The sequence below is a fragment of the Carica papaya genome, chromosome 5, assembly GCF_054855325.1.
Source record: "Carica papaya isolate Zhongbai chromosome 5, ASM5485532v1, whole genome shotgun sequence".
NCBI lineage: Eukaryota > Viridiplantae > Streptophyta > Magnoliopsida > Brassicales > Caricaceae > Carica > Carica papaya.
In genome coordinates, this window is record NC_142313.1 from 43,866,257 (window position 1) to 43,885,071 (window position 18,815).

Sequence of the window (18,815 nt, forward strand, 5' to 3'; positions counted from 1 at the left end):
AAGGGGGTAACTGTTGTTTGATGATTGAAATATAAAAGTATGATATGTATTATGATATAGACTATGTATGGATTCATGATATTTATGATGTTATTATTTCAATGGGTCATTTTTATAAATCCCACTGAGGTAAGTGAACGGTAAATGGTTTGATTATTAATAAATAAATTTACTTAAAACTTGTACTCCATTGGTTATTTTTGGTTTTCTACCAACCTTTACTTCTGTGACAGTGATATAGTGTGATGTTTTTACTGGGCTAGTGTAGCTCATTCCTTACTTAACCATTTCAGATCAGGAGGACTTGGTTCTCGAGCCTGATCTACAAGAAGACGGCGAGTAGTTACCTAGATGTTTATTAGTTTCTTTTATAGTCTTTTATTTCCAGTATTTTCCTTTAGAAGACTTATTCTCGGTACTGTTAGTACGTTTAAGTTATTGTGTAAGGGATATTAAGCAGAACCTTTTATTTCGCTTCTGCACTTATATTCTTTATATACATTTCCTTTTTAAATTTTCGGGGTCGTTACATGTACTAACAAGTTGAAAGACCTTATAAATATAATTTTCAATATAAGCTAATAATATTTGTGAAGTCTATTAACTCATATGTACTGTTTTAGTGTGTAATAATTACTCTTATAACAAAATATAAAAGAGAGTAACGGAAATTCAATGATATTTGAATGCTAAGCTGTAAGAAGAATTCAAATTTGGAAAATTATTAGAAGAAAAAAGTAGTTTCTTATTCTGAATTAAAAAAATAATATATCAATTTGGAAATTTTTTAAGTAATTGAATAGAGAAAATAAATAAAATTTAGAGAAAGTCAGTTTCTGATTTTGGAAAAACTAGGTTGTTTCTCTATTTAAGAACTTAAGCATAATCTCCCTTTCCCTATTCAAAACCATGACCACAAAGGAGAGTAGCGGAGAGGGGAAGCTTGGGAGTTTTCTGGAGCACTGCAACTTCTGCAAGGTGAAGTTGGGGCCGCACAGTGTTGTGTATATGTATGGGTAAGTAATTTTCACTGATCTAATAGTTTGTTTTTCAATTTCTTAGCTGTTTGGTTGATGGAAAACTATAATAAAATATATTCACGGTTATACTGAGTAGTTGTGCATTTGTTACTTTTATTTTTCTTTGTAACTTGATTTGTTCGAGCTTGATTTGTTCCCTCTGTGTGTTCTTTAAGAGTGTTCATTGGTTTGGAACCGGATCTATTCGGTCCAACAACCAAATTAAAGATGGAGGTTTAGACCGAAGACTACACCCTTTTAGTTCTGATCCGAATTTATATATATATATATTTTTTTGGTTCAATATAGTTTTAATCAAAATAGACGAATTTTTCGATTTATCAATTAAAAAAATTAGTAAAAATTTTGTATTTTTGGTCTAAGTCAATCAATTGCGTGTGGACCAAATAATTATTTGTAGCTATTGGATCTAAACCGAATGATTTAGTATGGTTTACTTTTACAATAAAGTGTATATATATCATAAGCTACAACATATTTTTTTTACTTTTTTTGTATTTTTTCTCTAAATCGATCCCTTGGTGTGTTGATCATGGACCGGACCAAACAATTGTTTACTCTAATCTGATCTGAATTGAATATCCCAATAATTTTTTGGTACCGGTTCGATCTTGTGTCGAATACTGAATCAAACACCTCTCACTTAGTATATGTTCGTGTGGATATATATATATATTAAAATAGTTATATTGTATATATATTTATATATACATTGGCATGGTGAACTACAGGAACTTTGGGGCATATTGCAGTCATAGATGCCAGACAAAACAGATGAAGTTGGACAAGCAAATGGAAGAAGAAAGTGCGAACAAGAGTCTTAAGCACGACATGAATGATGCAAAAACTCAGGTCCAAAGTGAAGAAGAAAGTGCGAACAAGAATCCTAAATGCGACATGGATGATGCAAAAACTCAGGTTCAAATTGAAGAAAAAAGTGCGAACAAGAGTCCTAAGCGCGACATGGATGATGCAAAAACTCAAGATGATTCACATGTTGGTTAAGTTTTTGCTTTGTTCAGACAAATTAGTTAATCTGCTAAATTCAATAATAAAGTATTTTTCTCAGTGGAAATTTAATTTTTTACTACTAATTGAACAATGAAATCATATATAAATATGTTATGATATGATTATTAAAAATTTAGCCATCACAAAATGTTCATTATGGCTGGGTAGTCTTGGCTCATCGGAATCAATTCTAATTAGGCCACCAAACTTATAAACTGATGAATTTTGTATTTAAAGTGAAATTCGAACCAGTAACCTTTAAGTAAAACATAAGAATCTTAATCACTAAATTTAACGTATTAGTGGTAATCTATACTAACAAATTGGAAGACCTTATAAATATAATTGTTATATCAGCCAAAAATATTTCTGAAGTCTATTAACTCATATGTAATGTTTTAATGTGTAATAATTACTGTTATCACAAAATATAAAAGAAAGTAACGGAAAGTTAACGATAGTTGAATACTTATCTGTAACAGGAATTCATATTATAAAAAGAAAATTATCGAAAATTTAGTCATCACAAAATATTCATTTTACTTAGGTAGTCTTGACTCGTTGGAATCAAGTCAAATTTGGCCACGAAACTTACAAACTAATGAGTTTTATATTTTAAGTAAACTTTGAAATTGTGACATTTAAGTAGAATATAAGAATCTTAATCACTAAATAAATGTATTAGTAATAATATGTACTAACAACTTGGAATACCTTATAAATTTAATTATTATACGAGCCAATAATGTAGTGTATAATAATTACTCTTATCACAAAATATAGAAGACAATAACAAAAAATCAACAATAGTTGAATATTTAAATATAAGAGTAATTCAAATTATCAAAAAATTATCAAGAATTTAGTCATCACAAAATGTTCATTTTGCTCTGATAGTCTTGGCTCGTTGGAATCAAGTCTAATTTGGCCACCAAACTTATAAACTAATAAGTTTTATATTTTAAGAGAAATTCGGACTAGAGACCTTTAAGTAGAGTATAGCAATCTTAGTTACTAAATCGTCGTATTAGTGGTAATCTGTACTAACATATTGGAAGATCTTATAAATATAATTGTTATACAAACTAATGATATTTGTGAAGTCTATTACCTCATCTGTACTATTTTAGTATATAATAATTACTCTCACCACAAAATATAAAAGAGAGTAACGAAAAACCAAGAGATGAGTTTTATTTCTTCAGTGAGACTTAAATTAATGATCTTTAAGTAAAGAGTAAGAATTTTAATCATTAAACTACTGTATTTCTAGTTATCCAAAATTAATAAGTTAGAAAACCGTATAAAATATAACTGTTATACGAGTTGATAATATTTTATGAAGTGTTAACTCATTTATACTATTAGAATACGTAATAACTATTCTTATCGCAAAATATAAAAGAGAGTAACGGAAAGTCAACGATAATAGAATACTTAACTGTAAGAGAAGTTCAAATTTAAAAAATTATATGAAGAAAACGTTAGTGTCCTAATCTAAATTAAAAACGTAATATATAGATTTGAAAATTCTTTAGGTAATTGAATAGAGAAAAAGATTTGGAAATTTTTTAATTAAAAAAATAACAATTAAAGAAATTTAATCATCATGGAATATTGTGACTATCATAAACCAAGTGATGAGTTTTATATTTCCTGTGAGGTTCAAATTAATGACCTTTAAATAAAGAGTAAGATTTTTAATCATTAGACCACCGTATTGATAGTTATCCTATATTAATAAGTTGGAAGACCTTACGAATATAACTGTTATACAAGTCAGTAATATTTATGAATTCAGTTAACTCATTTATACTATTGAAGTGTATAATAATTATTGTTATAATAGAATATAAAAGAAACTAACGGAAAGTCAATGATAATAGAATGCTAAACTGCAAGAGGAATTAAAATTCGGAAAATTATCTAAAGAAAACGGTTGTGTCCTAGACTGAATTAAAAATATAACGTATAGATTTGGAAATTCTTTGGGTAATTTAATAAAGAAAAGGAAACAAAATTAGGAGAAACTTGATTTTCAGTTTTGGGGAGATTAGGTTGGTTCTCTATTTAAGAACTTAAGCATAGTCTCCCCTTCTCTATTCAAAACCATGGCCACAAAGGAGAGCAGCCGAGAGGGGATGCTTAGGAGTTTTTTGGTTCTTTTGGAGCACTGCAACTTCTTCAAGGAGTTGGGGTATATGTATGAGTAATTTATTTTTCAATCTTTTTACTGTTTGGTTTGTGGAAAAGTAAAATAAATCACAATTATTCTATCTCATGTATGATACAAAACGCAACTCACGCCGGAGGAGCCACCGTACCCGAGAGCACCGCCGCCAGTAAGTTTCGATTTTTTGTGATTTTTTGGCCCACCGAGGGCCCTAGAGTTGTTTTATCGCAGGGACCGATGCAAGTGTGGCCGAATTCGGTCGAAAATGGCCAACCCGAGGCGAATTACCGCCGCAAGCGGCGGCGCCGTCGCCGGAGCACGGCGGAGCCGCCGTGCTGGAATTCCAATATTGGCTGAAAGGGGCCCTAGGTCTGATTTGGGATTTTTTGGGATACGGGCAGGTACTTGTAGTGCGTTTCAGTTTTTCATAAAAAAATTCAGGAAAATTAGGGACAGCCTGTAGGCGCACTGTAAAGTCGAATTCAGACCCCGAAACAAGTAAGGACCCCTCACCTTATTTCCTATCATGGTATTAAAGCTAAATAAATAATTAAACTATATTTTGTGACTTTATAGATGTATAATTGATTAAGGTTGCCAATGGAGCCCGAGTCTGATACATTGTTGGTCAGTTATTGTTTGATCTAATTTTCAGTATTAAATGCAGTATGATGTTTGATGTAATTGTGTTATGGTCTCGTATCCATGAATCATGGTTTCTTTTATTATGGTTTATATTATGGTGAACCCGATACTGTATTGTCTTGTTTGGTGTCAATTACTGGTTTATATATTGTGTATGATTGGATGATTGAGATCAAGAAAAAAAGGCAAAAATGTTATGTGAATTGATAAATGGATAATTTGGACAGCCTTACTAGATATCCTAGGAGATGGTAGACGGACTGGGTCCGTAGGGAACCCTACCGGGAACGTTGTCTCTCATACCGGACGGGGTATGGAGACCTCATGTGTTTTGGCGCCCATACTGAACGGGGTATGGGGACGGCCCTAGAATCAGGTTGTAAATGTTAATGGTTCACGTGTAGCGGGGACCCCCTATGGATCCCCAGGGATATTAGTAGGCTGGTAAAAGAAGAAATCTTTCTTCTGATGATTGAAATGTAAAGGTATGATATGTGTTATGTTATAAAGTGTATATGATTTCATAATATTATAAGGTTATTGTTTTCATATGTCATTTTCATGGATCTCACCGAGGTAAGTGGACAGTAAAGGTTTTTATGTTAATAAACGAGTTCGTTATAAATTATGCTCCATTGGTCATTTTTGTGTTTTCTACCCACCTTTACTTCCGTGGCGGTGAGATAGTGTGATGTTTTTACTGGGCTGGTGTAGCTCATCCCTTATTTAACCATTTCAGATCAGGAAGACGTTGTTCCCGAGCCCGTTCCGCAGGAAGACGGCGAAGGGGACGCCTAAAGACTTTATAGTTATATTTATAGTTTTTATTTCGAGTATCTCTTTTAGTTAGTTTGTTCCTTCATGTTTTGAGTACGTTTTGGTTATTGTGTAAGAGATGTTAATTAAAATTTTTATTACGTTTCCGCATTTGAGATTTTTAATACATATATTTCATTTAAATTTCCGGGGCCGTTACAACTAACCTTCAAACTAGTAACCTTTAAGTAGAGTATAAGAATCTTAATAACTAAATCAACGTATTAGCAGTAATATGTACTAATAAGTTAGAAGAACTTATAAATGTAATTGTTGTACGAGCTAATAATATTTATGAAGACTATTAACTCATGTAAACAATTGGAGTGTATAATTATTACTTTTATCACAAAATATAGAAGACAGTAACGAGAAATCAACAATAGTTGAATGCTTAGCTGTAAGAGAAATTCAAATTTTCAAAAAATAATCAAAATTTAGTCATCACAAAATGTTCATTTTGCTTGGATAGTCTTGGCTCGTTGGAATCAAGTCTAATTTGGCCACCAAACTTACAAACTAATAAATTTATATTTTTTTTAAAATTCGGACTAGTAACTTTTAAGTAGAGTATAATAATTTTAATCACTAAATCACCATATTAGTGGTAATCTATACTAACAAGTTAGAAGACCTTATAAATATAATTGTTATATGAGTTAATAATATTTGTGATGTCTATTAACTCATTTGTACTATTTTAGTGTGTAATAATTATCTCTTATCATATAATATAAAAGAGAGTAACGAAAAGTTAATGATAGTTGAATGCTTACCTGTAAGAGAAATTCAAATTCAAAAATTTATCAGAAGAAAATGATTGTGTCCTAGTCTGAATTAAAAACATAACATATAGATTTGAAAACACCTTAGGTAATTGAATAGAGAAAAGGACTTGGAAATTCTTTAATTAAAAAGATAACAATTAAAAAAACTTAATGACCTTTAAGTAAAGAGTAAGAATTTTAATCACTAGACCACCGTATTCATAGTTATCCTATATTAATAAGTTAGAAGATTTTATAAATATAATTGTTATACGAGTTAATAATATTTGTGAAGTTTGTTAACTCATCTGTACTGTTTTAATATGTAATACTTACTCTTATCACATAATATAAAAGAGAATAACGAAAAGTTAATGATAGTTGAATACTTAGCTGTAAGAGAAATTCAAATTCGGAAAATTATCTAAAAAAACGGTTGTGTCATAGTCCGAATTAAAAACATAACATATAGATTTTAAAATTTTTTAGGTAATCTAATAGAGAAAAGGAAACAAAAGTAGAAGAAACTTAATTTTCAGTTTTGGGGAGACTAGATTGGTTCTCTATTTAAGAACTTAAGCATAATCTCCCTTTCTCTATTCAAAACCATGGCCACAAAGGAGAGCAGCGGAAAGGGGAAGCTTGGGAGTTCTTTGGATTCTTTGGAGCGCTGCAACTTCTGCAAGAAGGAGTTGGGGGATAACATTGTTGCCTATATGTATGAGTAAGTATTTTTCAACAATCTAGTCATTTATTTTTCAATCTTTTTGGTTTGATTGTTGGATCTCATATAAGATATATATATACATATCATTGGTTAAAGTCAAAAGTTGAATCAAACACCTCACTTAGTATTTGTTTGTGTAGATATATCCATATATATATATGTATATATATTAAAATAGTTATATTATACATATACTTATATATATTTGCATGGTGAACTGCAGGAAATATAGGCCATTTTATAGTCCTAAATGCCAGAAGGAACCTCTGAAGTCGGTGTTCGAAATTGTAGTAAGAGAGAACAAGTGTCCTCAGTACGACATGGATGATGCAAAAAGTCAACACTGATTCACATTTTGGTTAACTCTTTGCCTTGTTTAGAGAGACTAATTAATCTGCGATTTCAATAATAAAATAATTTTCTCATCAGAAATTCAATTTCTTTTTTATTATTATTTTAACAATACAATCATATATATTGTAACGGCCCCGGAAATTTAAAATGAAATGTGTATTAAAAATATCAAATGCGGAAACGAAGTCAAAAATTCGATTAACATCCCTTACACTAAAACCAAAAACGTGCTCACAAAATATAAAAGATCAAACTAACTAAAGGAGAAACTCAAAAGTAAAAGCTATGAATACGACTATAGAGTCTTTAGGCGTCCCCTTCATCGTCCTCCTGCGGAACGGGCTCGGGAACAATGTCTTCCTGATCTGAAATGATTAAATAAGGAATGAGCTACACTAGCCCAGTAAAGACATCACGATATCTCACCGTCACGGAGGTAAAGGTGGGTAGAAAACACAAAACGACCAACGGAGCATAATTTACAACAAATTCTTTTATCAATAATAAATCCTTTACCATCCACTTACCTCGGTGAAATTCATAAAACAATATAGGAAAGCAATAACATTATCATCATCATGAAATCATATAAACTGTATAACATAGTACTTATCACGCCTTTTATAATTCAATCATTACACAACATATTTTTCCTCTTTTACCAGCCTACTAGTATCCGTGGGGATCCATAGGGGTCCCGCTACCCGTGAACCTTTAACATTTACAACCTGATTCCAGGGCCGTCCCCATACCCCGTCCGGTATGCGCGCCAAAACTATAAACCTCAATACCCCGTCCGGTATGAGGGTGAAACGGGCCGTCCCCATACCCCGTCCGGTATGGGCGCCAAAACACATAGGGTCTCCATACCCCGTCCGGTATGAGAGACCACAATCCCAGTAGGGTTCCCTACGGACCCGGTCCGTCCACCATCTCCCAGGATATCTAGTCAGGCTGATTACATTATACAATTATCAATTTATATAACCTTTCATTCCCCTTTTCCTCAATCAGCATCATAAATTCACACGCAAACAAGCAAAACAGTAATTTATGCCAAACAAGACAACATACAGCATCGGTTTCTCAGTCATTCAACCCAATATCAATAAAACAGTAAAATATGCACACGAAACAATGAAATGAAAACATCAGACCTCATACTGCATTTAAAACTGTAAAATATGCCAAATAACAGTTAACCGACAAACACACTAGACTCGGGCTCCATTAGCGACCTTAAGCAATTTCACACATTCGTTGATTCAAGAATTTCCGTTTTATCATTATTGAACTTTAATACCGTGATAGAAAATAGGGTGAGGGGTCCTTACTCGTTTCGGGGTCTCAACACGGCTTCATAGTGCGCCTACAGGCTGTCCCTAATTTTCCCTGAATTTTTCCTGGGGAACTGAAACGCACTACTGGTACCTGCACGTGTTCCAAAAAATCCCAAATTAGGCCCAGGGCCCCTTGCAGCAGCGATTCGCCTCGGGTTGGCCGTTTTCGGCCGTTTCCGGCCGAATTCAGCCACACTTACATCGGTCCCTGTGATAAAACAACCCTAGGGGCCTCGGGAGCCCAAAAAAATTACGAAAAACCAAAGCTTACCGGCGGCGGTGCTCTCGGGTGCGGCGGCTCTCCGGCGAGGTCCGTGTTTTGGTGATTCGGCTCCGATCAACCTGTAGAGAAAAGAATGGTAATCACGGTAATATAAAAATTGCATCAAACGGAGGCCAGGAAGGGCCTCATCGGAATTGCGATATTGGCCGAAAGGGGCCCTGGGTCTAATTTGGAATTTTTTGGAACACGTGCAGGTACCAATAGTGCGTTTCAGTTCCCCGGAAAAAATTCAGAGAAAATTAGGGACAACCTGTATGCGCACTGTGAAGCCGTGTTCGGACCCCGAAACGTGTAAGGACCCCTCACCTTATTTCCTATCACGGTATTAAAGTTCAATAATGATAAAAAGTATTTCTTGAATCAACGAATGTGTGAAATTGCTTAAGGTCGCTAATGGAGCCCGAGTCTAGTGTGTTTGTCGGTTAACTGTTATTTGGCCTATTTTACAGTTTTAAATGCAGTATGAGGTCTGATGTTTTCATTTCATAGTTTCATGTGCATATTTTACTGTTTTATTGATTATGGGTTGAATGACTGAGTAACCGATGCTGTATGTTGTCTTGTTTGGCATAAATTACTGTTTTGCTTGTTTGCGTGTGAATTGATGATGCTGACTGAGGAAAAGGGGAATGAAAGGTTATATAAATTGATAATTGTATAATATGATCAGCCTGACTAGATATCCTGGGAGATGGTGGACGGACCGGGTCCGTAGGGAACCCTACTGGGATTGTGGTCTCTCATACCGGACGGGGTATAGAGACCCTATGTGTTTTGGCGCCCATACCGGACGGGGTATAGGGACGGCCCGTTTCACCCTCATACCGGACGAGATATTGAGGTTTATAGTTTTGGCGCGCATACCGGACGGGGTATGGGGACGGCCCTGGAATCAAGTTGTAAATGTTAAAGGTTCACGGGTAGCGGGACCCCTATGGATCCCCACGGATACTAGTAGGCTGGTAAAAGAGGAAAAATATGTTGTGTAATGATTGAATTATAAAAGGCGTGATAAGTACTATGTTATACAGTTTATATGATTTCATGATGATGATAATGTTATTGCTTTCGTTTATTGTTTTATGAATTTCACCGAGGTAAGTGGATGGTAAAGGTTTTATTATTGATAAAAGGATTTGTTGTAAATTATGCTCCATTGGTCTTTTTGTGTTTTCTACCCACCTTTACCTCCGTGACGGTGAGATATCGTGATGTCTTTACTGGGCTAGTGTAGCTCATTCCTTATTTAATCATTTCATATCAGGAAGACATTGTTCCCGAGCCCGTTTCGCAGGAAGACGACGAAGGGGACGCCTAAAGACTCCATAGTCATATTCATAGCTTTTACTTTCGAGTTTCTCTTTTAGTTAGTTTGATCTTTTATATTTTGAGCACGTTTTTGATTTTAGTGTAAGGGATGTTAATCGAAATTTTGACTTCGCTTCTGCATTTGACATTTTTAATACACATATTTCATTTTAAATTTCCGGGGCCGTTACATAGTTAAATGTTTAACTGTAAGAGGAATTCAAATTATTAAAAAATTATCGAAAATTTAGTCATCACAAAATGTTTGTTTTGCTCGGGTAGTCTTAGCTTCTCGGAATCAAGTCTAATTTGGCCACCAAACTTACAAACTTATGAGTTTTATATTTTAAGTGAAATTAAAACTAACGACACTTAAGTAGAGCATAAGAATCTTAATCACTAAATTATTATATTAATAGTAATATGTTTTAACAAGTTGGAAAACCTTATAAATACAATTGTTATACAAGCTAATAATATTTGTGAAGTTTATTAACTCATATATACTATTTTAGTATGTAATAATTACTCTAATCACAAAATATAAAAAAAGAGTAATGAAAAATCATCAATAGTTGAATACTTAACTGTAAGAAGAATTCAAATTATTAAAAAGTTATTGAAAATTTAGTCATTATAAAATATTTATTTTGCTCGAATAGTCTTGGTTCGTTAGAAACAAGTCCAATTTAGCCACCAAACTTACAAACTGGTTAGTTTTATATTTTAAGTGAAATTCAAACTAGTAACCTTTAAGTAGAGTATAAGAATCATAATCACAAAATCACTATATTAGTGATAATCTGTACTAATAGGTTAGAAGAGCTTATAAATAAAATTATTATACAAGTTAATAATATTTGTGAAATTTATTAACTCATATGTACTGTTTTAGTGTGTAATAATTACTCTTATAACAAAATATAAAAGAGAGTAATGGAAAGTCAACGATAGTTGAAGGATAAGCTGTAAGAGGAATTCAAATTCGGAAAATTATTGGAAGAAAAAAGTAGTTTCCTATTCCGAATTAAAAAAATAATATATCGATTTGGAAATTCTTTAGGTAATTTAATAGAGGAAAGAAATAAAATTTAGAGAAAGTCGGTTTCGAATTTTGGGAAAACCTAGGTTGTTTCTCTATTTTAGAACTTAAGCATAATCTCCCTTTCTCTATTCAAAACCATGGCCACAAAGGAGAGTAGAGGAGAGGGGAAGCTTGGGAGTTTTCTAGAGCACTGCAACTTCTGCAAGGTGAAGTTGGGATCGCACAGTGTTGTGTATATGTATGGGTAAGTAATTTTCACTTATCTAATACTTTGTTTTCAATTTTTTGGTTGTTTGGTTGGTGAAAAACTATAATCAAATATATTCACGGTTATACTGAGTAGTTTTGCGTTTGTTACTTTTACTTTTCTTTGTAAGTTGATTTGTTCGAGCCTGATTTATGCCCCATGTGTGTTCTTTAAGAGTGTTCGTTGGTTTGGAACCAGATCTGTTCGGTCCAACAACCAATTTAAAGATGGAGGTTTTGACCGAATACTAAACCCTTTTAATTTTGATCCGAATTTGTGTTTTTTTGGTTCAATCTAGTTTTAATCAAAATGGACCAAATTTTTTATTTATCAATTAAAAAAAAATTGTATTTTTGGTCTAAATCAATCCATTGCCGTGTGGACCAAATAATTATTTGTAGCTATTGGATGTAAATCGAATAACCTAGTATGGTCTAATTTTACAATAGAGTGTATATATATCATAAGCTATACGCATTTGTTTTTTTACTTTTTTTCTAAATCGATCCCTTGGTGTGTGGATCATGGACCGGACTAAACAATTGTTTAGTTTAATCTGATCTGAATTGAATATCCCAATAATTTTTTGGTTCCAGTTCGATCTTGAATCGAATAGCGTAGAATTGTTTGGTATGATCCAATATGAACCAAATATCTTCTTAATTATTTGATATCGATTTGATCTTACCAATTTTTATTTAAAATAAATCCAATATTTTTAAAAAAAATTAGTAGATCTAGATTTAAAAAGTACCAAACATAGGATACTAAATTATTATGTTAAAAAAAAAAAGTGATGTAAAAATTATTTTTTCGTTAAAAATAATATTAACTAAAAATTATTTAGTGTTCGATAAAAAGCAACTGCAAAAAGTACTTAAAAAGTAAAAACTACGTGTTTGATAAAATAATAATTTTTGAAATTTTAAATGTAAATTTTTTATAAAAGTGAAAATCAATTTTTAAAGAGTCTATACATTATAGCTTTTTGGTTTTAAACTTATTAAAAACTGGCTTTAAACAATTTTTTATATTTTTAATCAAGAATTGTTTAATTGTTGCTAAAAGCATTTTGCATTTTATCCGATTGATTATAAAAGTATTTTTAAACTGTAAAAGTTGAATCAAAAACTGAATCAAACACCTCTTGCTTAGTATATGTTCGTGTGGATATATATATATATATTAAAATAGTTATATTGTATATATATTTATATATACATTGGCATGGTGAACTACAGGAACTTTGGGGCATACTGCAGTCATAGATGCCAGACAAAACAGATGAAGTTGGACCAGCAAATTGAAGCAGAAAGTGCGAATAAGCGCGACATGAATGATGCAAAAACTCATATCCAAATCGAAGAAGAAAGTACGAACAAAAGTTCTAAGCACGACATAGATGATGCAAAAATTCAGGTCCAAATCGAAGAAGAAAGTGCGAACAAGAGTGCTAAGCGCGACATGAATGATGCAAAAACTCAAGTCCAAATTGAAGAAGAAAGTGCGAATAAGAGTTCTATGCGCGACGTGGATGATCCAAAAACTCAAGCTGCAGAAGGTCAAGATGATTCACATGTTGATTAAGTTTTTGCTTTGTTCAGATAGATTAGTTAATATGCTAAATTCAATAATAAAGTATTTTTCTCAGCAGAAATTCAATTTCTTTGTTATTAATTTAACAATACAATCATATATATATATATGTTTTATGATATGATTATCAGCAATACAATAATATAGTAGTTAAGATTTTAATATTAAACTTGAAAGTTATGAGTTTGGATTTAATTGAACATGCGAAACTCGCAGCATTATAAATGCAGTATAGAATAACAACGACCGACTCATAATATTTGATTATATTGATCTGTAACTCAAATCAGTTGTATATTAATGAAACTGCAGTGATTAAATTAAATTTTATCTTAACAAGTTATTACGATTACGTAAAAAAAAATAACATTTCGTGACGGTTAAATTCTTTAGAAAAATAAATTGTTATACATAAAAGGAATGTAAGCAATTACATACAGCTTCACGGCGTTGTTCGATTAATTTAAGAATGCATTGGATTGCTTCATCTCTTTTTCGACATAAATCATCTGATTGCTTCATCAAACTGCTTCTGATCTTCTCGATTTCCTTGAATTTCTCTTCGATACAATTAATTTTCTCCCTGCCTTCCCAATTTTCCTTCCTTGATTCTTCCCCGAGCTTCCTTATAACCTATATATATAAAATAACAATATGATAAGATAAATATAGACATTTAATTTTTTTCGTAATTAAATTTCACAATTTTATCATTTTAAAACAAATAAATTTCACAAAATTTTTAAATTTATGTTTAAAGTTGTGTAAAATTGTGTTTTTTTCGGGTCTGAATAAAAAATCGGAATAGATATCGTTCTGTTTGAATAGAATCGGGCAAAATAATGTTTGCTTTGATTTTTTGGTTTATACACCAAGGAATTTAAAAAGATTAGTTCATATGGGTCGAGTCTCGATCCATGTCAAAATAGACTTGTTTGAATCGAAAATATAAAAAATAAAATGATAACAAAAAATATAAATGTAATTTTTATTTTTCTATATTATTAACATTTTAATCTACTTCGCTTCAGATCGAATCTAAAAATACTGATTTTGTACAACGATGTAATTTTTAGTTTGGACCTTCGCCCGTAATCGGTTCTCAATGTGATCTAATCTGAATCCGATTCTGGACTATAACTCACCCATCTAGTTACATTTGGTATATATAATTATTATCTTATTTTTATTTTTCTAATTATATATTTATGTATAGAATTATTAAAAATAAGAATAAAAATGATTAAAAAAATTGTGAAAATGTGACATGATTTAGGAAAATATTGAAAAGAATTATTTACTGTTAAATTTATGTGAAAAAAATAAATAAATTTAGTATTCATTTATTCTCTATATATATATGTATATGTATAAACTATAAATTAAATTTTTTGGGATAATAAATTAAATATATCATACTCTGATTTCATCTTGTATTGCTTTTGCGGAGGTCAAAGGGTCCCAAATCTTTCCTTCAGATGCAGCAGTAGAAATAGCCTTCTTCCTTCCCTCTTCAACCTCTTTCATCTCATTGAAAATCTCTTCATCTCTAGTTTTATTTTTGCTGTAGTACTCCATTCTTCTATACAAATTCCAAACCTGCTAATATAACAATGTTCATATACATACATATGTACATATATGATGTGTATAAACCCAGTATCTAAATTTGAGGAGAAAGAAATAATTATTTCATCAACTGTGATTTCATCATGTTATAATTAAATTATTTGTAATGAGTTGCTCGACCCGGATCGGACCAAACTAAATATTCTATGGTTCAGTCCTCGGTCTACATATCAAAAGACTGAAATTTTTTAGTTATCTCAGTTTGAGATTTTCGTTCATATTGAAATAAACCGATTTAGATTGAAATATGAAGAAAAAAAAAATTAGATATAGTTTTTAATTTTATTTTTATAATTTTCCGTTAACAAATTAAAAATAATAATTTATTTTAATTAAAATTAGATCAGATCGAATCAAACTAGACTGAATTAATATAAATTCGAGCTCATCGAGATCGAAATTAAAATAATTCAATCTTTAACTTGGACCCCTACTATTAGATCATGAGTTTAATTCAATCAAGTTTCAGACTGAAAGAACACTTCTATATATACATACATACATACATATATTCTCTGAGAAACTAGCAATTTAACCTAAAATGAATTAAAAAATAAATAAATCATGTCTGCTAATTTGTTAAAAAAAAATACTGAATTTAAATTATAATGAAGTCAAATCATAGGAGTAAAATGCATTTTGTTCTAAATTTCAATAATCTTACCAAGCCATTTAGCTGATATGAAGGAACTTCTTCTTCTCTTCTCTGGGTTTTATTTATTTTTCTCAACAATTTCTTCTCTTCAGCCAAATTGTTGGTTCCATGTAGCATTTGAATATTCAATTTCTGCTCCTACCCACCAAAAAAAAAAAAAGTTGAAAGGATTATTAGCTCACTAATTTTTATTTTCGACCCAAATATTCCGTTTTTAAAAATTCAAACTCAAATTAATAGTAATATATTACTTATACGGAGCATAATGATCATATACTTTTTTATGTAAGACTGGATATCATAATTTACATTATTCAAATTTTTGATGTTTTCATCAAACTCACGTATTACAATGTGAAATCTTAGACTTCATAGGTTTTCATCAAACTCACGTATTACAATGTGAAATCGCTATCTAAAAACCTATGAAGTCTAAGATTTCACCAGCTCGGAGTTACCGAGCTGGTATGCGTTGTGATACTATCTCTAACATTTCAAACTCAAATCCGAGCTGGTGAAATCTTAGACTTCATAGGTTTTCATCAAACTCACGTATTACAATGTGAAATCGCTATCTAAAAACCTATGAAGTCTAAGATTTCACCAGCTCGGAGTTACCGAGCTGGTATGCGTTGTGATACTATCTCTAACATTTCAAACTCAAATACGACTTACCCGATAATTTTTTGAAGCTAAGCTACTAAGTTTCATAAGTTCAAGTGATTAATAATATACGATTTAGGACATTATATAGAGTTCAATAATTATATATTCTTTTATATCATAAAAATGCTTACAGAGGTGTCTGTAGATTTCAAATTGTGTAGAGCTTCGTAGAGATTATTCAAAAGCAATGTCTTCTGTGCTTGCCGTCCACTGAAATCCCCACTGGCATACTTTATACAACTTAGCTCCATCAACAAATCATATCGCTTTCTCTGTACACACAAGATATACATACATATACGTATATATGTATATGTATATAAGCATCAATCATAAAATTTCTACCCTCCAGATATAGATGTCTAGTGTATATTTATATATATATATGTATATACGTACGATAGTTTCTCTATACTTCTGGCGGTTCTGCAAGCAATCGAGATCCAATTTTTTGATAAGCTTCTGGGTTGATTCAATCATGGCTTTTGTTTTTGGATCATCACACACCCAACAGTACTTCACACCAGAAACTTCATGGAGTTTCTTCTCATACTCCACTTCATTGCCATCACCCATCATTATCCACTTTCTGCTTCACCTACATTTAGCTTCTCTACATCTGCAAGTATACATATATATATACACACACACACACACACACAAACACGTACAAAAAATCTATGTATGTATATACTTGTGATTAATTAAAACCCACTTGCAGATTCAGCCATGCTTGCTGCCCAAGGCAAATGTATTATAAAACAAGAGTCAACTCATTGCCTGGTCCAAGTAAAATTGTCTGGGTGACTGCAAAAACTGAATTTTTATTTATAAAAAATACATTTAAGGTCAAATAGAACAGTATAATAGAGTAAAATTGTATTTGAAATATACCACAGAGAAATGGGTAACATATATATATATGGGTATGTCGATTTTTTTTTTTTTTTTTGGGAAAGATGATAAATTAATTATATATAAAAGAATTACAATATATAAAATAAATTATGGCAGAAGAAAATTTGAGCTTGGAAAAAGTATTGGAAGATTTCAGAAAAGTTTCTCTATGGTATATTATAATGAATCAACCAACCTCCCATATCAAATATACATATATATATATATATATATATATATATATAAAGATGAAGCGTGTACGACATTTAAAATTGCTGTTATCTTGACATTTCTCTTTCTTTCTTTTCTTATTCAGAGTTCATTGCCACGATACATAATAATTAAAATAAAGATTTAACTAATAAATATTATTATTTAGCAGGTAGATGCAACAAAAAAAAAAATTTACATTGTGAATTTTAAATGCAATTTAAGATTTACTCATTTTGGAAGTATATTTTAATTAATTTATGGGTATTATCTAATTAATAAATATATTAATTTATTTAAAAAATATAAATTTAGTTCTATATGAATTTTTAAAATTTTCATCAATTCAATTATAAACTAAATATTTTTTATTAAAATTTTATATATTTAACTAATTATATAACACATAAATATCGAACAAGAATATAAGAAAACACATGAAAATAAGAAGTATTAATTCATTAAACTACTAATTTACTCAAACATAAAAATTAATGTTTAATCAATTTTTATAAAAAAAAAAATCAAAAGGTTATACATGCATGGTATAACGTCCTTAGCTCAACTTACATTTTGGTGGATAAGATTTTAAATTTGCTCATATTTGATTATTGTTTAAAAGCTTAAAAATTATGTAACCCATATAATCACTTAATAACAACATTTTCTATAAGTTCTGTAAAATGATTTTTATTATTGACCAAATAAATGTTAAAGTTCAAACAATTAAGAGATTTTGTGCAAAATCTTCAAAAATTTTATTAATACGTACGAAATAAACTGTCGTAATAAGATAACCATTATTAGGTCTAAATCGAAAAATCAGACTGACCCAGTAAATCCGATCAGAAATAGATCAGTTTGAATAATATTTAATCTGATATTCAATCTAAAAATTTTTGGATTAAAAAGTTTTCTGATCCGAACAGAGTAAACTTTTTTTAATATTAAAAGTTAAAACAATAAACATATAAATAATACATATATATTATATACATTATATAAATAAAATACTAAAGTATTAAACATAACATCTAAAATTAAAATATTAATATATAAATAACATGATTTAAAATTAAATTTTTTGAACAAATTTTAGTCCGTTTCAAACCAAAGCCGAAACGAACCAAAAAGTTTTGATCCAATACGGTTCAGACTGAAGTTACATCAATCGATCTTCGGCCCAAATTTTTTTCCCTAAATTCTTCACCTTACATATAATCTAACAACTTAATGTATGTACTTGTTATCTAAACACATTCAATAGTTCCACTATTTACAAGGAACACCACTCATTTATAACTAGAAGTAGTTGTAATATTGCTAATCTTCTTTTGGGTTTATCTATTGTATATATAGGCTTAATGTTGTTCTATTTTTGACCAAGCGTTTTTTCATAGAAACCA

The 18,815-nt window shown here is 30.8% G+C and overlaps 1 protein-coding gene across 2 annotated transcripts; it reads right to left on the reverse strand.

The window, feature by feature from the left end:
• Positions 1–13,667: 13,667 nt before the first annotated feature.
• Positions 13,668–18,813, reverse strand: LOC110824483 (uncharacterized). Of its 2 annotated transcripts, none has more exons than XM_088219154.1 (5): positions 16,702–18,813; positions 16,434–16,574; positions 15,646–15,768; positions 14,772–14,951; positions 13,668–13,985 (listed from the first exon to the last, which is right to left on the reverse strand). In XM_088219154.1, the coding sequence occupies exons 1-5, from the start codon at positions 16,879–16,881 to the stop codon at positions 13,758–13,760; spliced, it is 852 nt and encodes a 283-aa protein (XP_088075280.1). In that variant the 5' UTR covers positions 16,882–18,813; the 3' UTR covers positions 13,668–13,757. The 2 variants fall into 2 exon arrangements, with proteins under 2 accessions (XP_088075280.1, XP_088075279.1); XM_088219153.1 differs by having other exon boundaries at positions 15,646–15,774; positions 16,702–17,773.
• Between the last annotated feature and the right edge of the window lie 2 nt (positions 18,814–18,815).